At 36.1% G+C, this 3,948-nt stretch overlaps 1 protein-coding gene across 1 annotated transcript in view; it reads left to right on the top strand.

Annotated features, from left to right (window-relative positions):
- LOC144964874 (uncharacterized) overlaps window positions 1-1,682 on the top strand; it is a 15,127-nt gene extending 13,445 nt beyond the window's left edge. The window contains exon 7 of the mRNA XM_078899602.1: window positions 92-1,682. Coding sequence (XP_078755728.1) covers window positions 92-603 — 512 coding nt within the window. The 3' untranslated portion in view covers window positions 604-1,682. The remainder of the gene's footprint in view (window positions 1-91) is intronic.
- The last annotated feature ends 2,266 nt before the right edge of the window (window positions 1,683-3,948 follow it).

The following is a 3,948-nucleotide window of genomic DNA, read 5'->3' as shown; positions in this document are numbered from 1 at the left end:
ATGATGATGATGATGATGATGATGATGATAATAATAATAATAATAATAATAATAATATTCTCCTTTCCCCAATCCAATTATATATTTTCAGGAGTAATCCAAGTGGAGCGCGTACCTGTAGCACCATCCAAAGGGAACACAGACAGTTATGTTACTGACCTCCCAACTTGGGTATCCCCTCTGTATCGTTCCTATGGTATCGGCGGACCTTACGGACCATTCGGGCCCTTTTATGAACCCCCTAGCATAGAACACGTAGAAGATCAAGAAACAATCTTTGTTGAACCGCCTCCCAAAAAGTGCCTCATCATGCGTCTATGGGAGGGCCTGAGAAGAAAAGAAATTATAACTCAAGACAAATCCATTGGAATGTTTTTGAATATGCTCGACGAAAAACTGATGTCCATTCGGAATATGCTCCGAAAAGCAGATCCGGACGAAAAGAAAGTCGTCGCAGCAGTCGTACAAGGCTTGTCTGCGGTACTGGACGAAGCGAAGGATTTTGAGGTTAGACTAGATAAGGAAAATCAGCAAGACGATCTACAATCCCTTGGATCCGTTGATGAGGGAATGGGACCAGATGAAGAAATAAATTCAATATAATTTGACCATTGTTCTTAAAGGATCTTCAACGGCACCAGACAACATATATCGGGTAGTCACAGAAATGAGACATTTTTCTAAACCGTTAAACCAATATTCATAAAATTGTTCACGAATATACATACATCTATTTTTAAGCAGTATTTTTTAAAACCATTACATTCAATTGAAAAACGAAGACGTAAGCTAAGTTCTAGTAAAACATGCCAAAATATCACATGTCAAACGCAAAATGATTTGTGTAGAATCTGCTTATATAATTGTGTTATCGATTGTCAGCCGATTCATCAGTTTGTTGGATGACGGTCCTCAATCTTTACTTCAAAACGGAAATTGATGTTCTAATCTCATTATCAGTGATCTGCTCCCGACACTCTTGAACTCTTTCCTTTAGGGTCTCCTCAATAAAAATTCCTGTATACATTGTGTGCAAACGAATTCCAAATGTAATAGTCCAGTGATTGGGGTGGTCATTGTTCTTTTAGGATAAAATTAAAATTAATGTTGCTTGGAGTTAAAAACTGCTCTGTGCGTTTATTGGTATGTGAGGTTGCCGTTCTCTGGATTTCATGCAAAATGGCATTCTCTCGATATTTACATTTTTGCTGTCTGTCAGTTTTTTTTAAAATAGCACCGTACTTTTATTTCTTCATCAATTAATATGCAGTTTTTTATACACAAAGGTGATATATTGTGTTCTGTTTTTTTTTTTAAATCATAAAAATATATGGAGAACTATTTAAACAACAACAAAAATACTTGATCTCAACTTGGAATCTGTAAAGTCTCTTTGGTGAAAACACTGTCATCTTTGGAATTTAATCTTCTTTTTACGTTAGAGAAAGATACTCTAGTTTTGCGACGTTCAAATGACATTATTATAAAATCATCATTTCATAGAATGTCCAAATGAAACATCTTTTGAGAGACTAAATGTAGAAATGGTGGGCCATAATGTACTATTACGTGCGTATATTTAAGTGTATCTTGCGCCTAAATGAATTGTAAGTGTTGATAAAAGATATGTAATTAGATGCATTCTTAAAGCTAAATGTATCAATAAATTATCATCCGATAAACTGGGCTAACTTCAGTATATTACTATTTTTTTTTTTTTTGGCAAACAATGTTCTGGATGACCTCTATTTTAATTTTCTTACATAATATTCTTACGACTTACAAACAGGTGATGTGTGGTAGTCTCGCCCCAACGAAACTGTTACACACCACCTGTTTGAATGCTGATTAACCCATTGAAGACATCCGACACGAATTCCTTCCATCGAAAATAAATAGCGTTTCACTTTATACCCATTGACAAGAACCACGGAGGACATCTTATTTATATTTAATGGCCAGAGCTTGGCCGACTTTTGTTTCAGAAAAGGAAGTTTGTCTCTTATGGTTTTACGGCGCTTGCTACACATCTAGGTCATCAGAGCGCATGTAAAGGAAGAAATTGAGATGGTCAAAAGAGTTATACACGAATGTAGATTTACAATTGAAAGCACACTAGAAAAATTAAGACAAAAGTGAATGGTTCAAACAGGGAATAGATGTCGATTCCAAGACCACCATTGTACTTAGTTTGAAATCACCTAAAAGTCTCATCCAAACACAAGCAAATGCCCTTTCTAAGAGAAATGCACTCAAATGTTTACAAACCATTATATATTTAAAACAAAAAGTCTAGCATGGCAGTACATAACAGAGAGATGATTTACAGGGGGGGGGGGTACCATCTCCCAAATTATAGCTATACATTTGACTGTTTCCCTCTCATTCAAAGACTCTGTCCAAAGTTATGACAACACCATCACAAGGAAAGACAGAAGCAACTCGGAAAACATATAAAGAAACAAGACAAAGCAAGTGACCTCCTGTCCTCCTTGGGAGGTCAAACGACCCCGCCAGAGAAAAGAAATCCTCTATGATTTGTTCAGATGAAATTAAGTTTGGCGAAAGGTCATTCTTGCAAACGACTCCTGCTGTCTGATATGAGTACATCACAACCACCACTATTATTATCATCAGTCACCATCAACATTATTAGTAGTGAATAGTAGTAGTAGTAGTAGTAGTAGTAGTAGTAGTAGTAGTAGTAGTGTGGTGGTAGTCATGATTTGATTGTACCTTGTTTTTGTTTTGTTTTTAAGGGTTTTACGGCGCTTGCAACACATTTAGGTTAAATCAGCGCCAGTAAAAAGAAAGAAAATGGGATAGTAAAAAGTTCTAGAATTACAATTTAAAGCACCCAAGAAAAAGTAAGACACAGGGGAACTGGAAACAAATAGGGATCAGATGTAGATTCCAAGAGCACACCACCAATGTACCTAGTTTGAGATCACCTATGTCTCATCCGGACACAAGCACAAAATCCAACAAAGAAGAATACAGTCAAATGCCTACATTATCCATTCAAAATAACAAATATAATAATACATAACAGAGAGATGATTTATAAGGAAAAAAATATCATCTCCCAAATCAATAATAATGCATTTGACTGTTTCCCTCCCAGCTAGGACTCCGGCCAGGGCCAGGACTAAATCAAGTAATCCCATTCCAAGACAAGGACAGAAAGCATATTGGAAAACAGATATAAGGGGATAGAAGACACAGTATGTACCCCCCTGCCCACTATGGGAGGTCAGGAACCCCACCCAGTGATTGTACCTTGGCTTTCCTCTTGTCCTCAAGAGTAATAATAATAATAATAATAATTATTATTATTATTATTATTATAGAGCTAGTGGTGTTATTCTGCTGGCACTGTAACTGACCGAAATAATGTGATTCATCAGAACACACTTTCTCTTTTATTCGAGTTTCATTGAAACTTTCATGGGCCTAAATATTTTACAATACACATACACACATATATATATCTACATACAATATTCGAGATCGATCGGCGCATAGTCGAATCCTTGGAAAAGACTCTTTAATCATATTATCTCACCGTACTCAGGTGTAAAATGAGTACCTGTCCTTTAGCAGCGTTGTCTCTGTAGGAAAAAAAGTATTATCGCCTAACATCCAACGTGTCTCGTTCTACACTTCGTAAAGCGCTTTGAGCATGTTAAGTGGATATTACGCTATATAAAAGCTCAAGTTTTTTGGGGTTTTTTTATCAAATGCTTTTGAAAAATCGAGCAATATCCAGTCTATTTGTTCTCTGTCGTAGAGACAGTCAGCAAGATCTTGAATTGTGGTTATAAGTTGAGTTTTGAATGACCATATTTTTTTTTTTTGGACGCCATATTAATATTTGACTTCAAATGCTAGACAACGCGATTGTGTACAATATGCTCCATAAAAAATCACAACAACAGGATTGTTATA

This window comes from Berghia stephanieae, chromosome 2 (genome assembly GCF_034508935.2).
Source record: "Berghia stephanieae isolate SIO BIC M18660-M18661 chromosome 2, UCSD_Bste_1.3, whole genome shotgun sequence".
Lineage (NCBI taxonomy): Eukaryota > Metazoa > Mollusca > Gastropoda > Nudibranchia > Aeolidiidae > Berghia > Berghia stephanieae.
The sequence above is the reverse complement of the archived record's forward strand: the minus strand, read 5'-3'. Positions and strand labels throughout refer to the sequence as shown.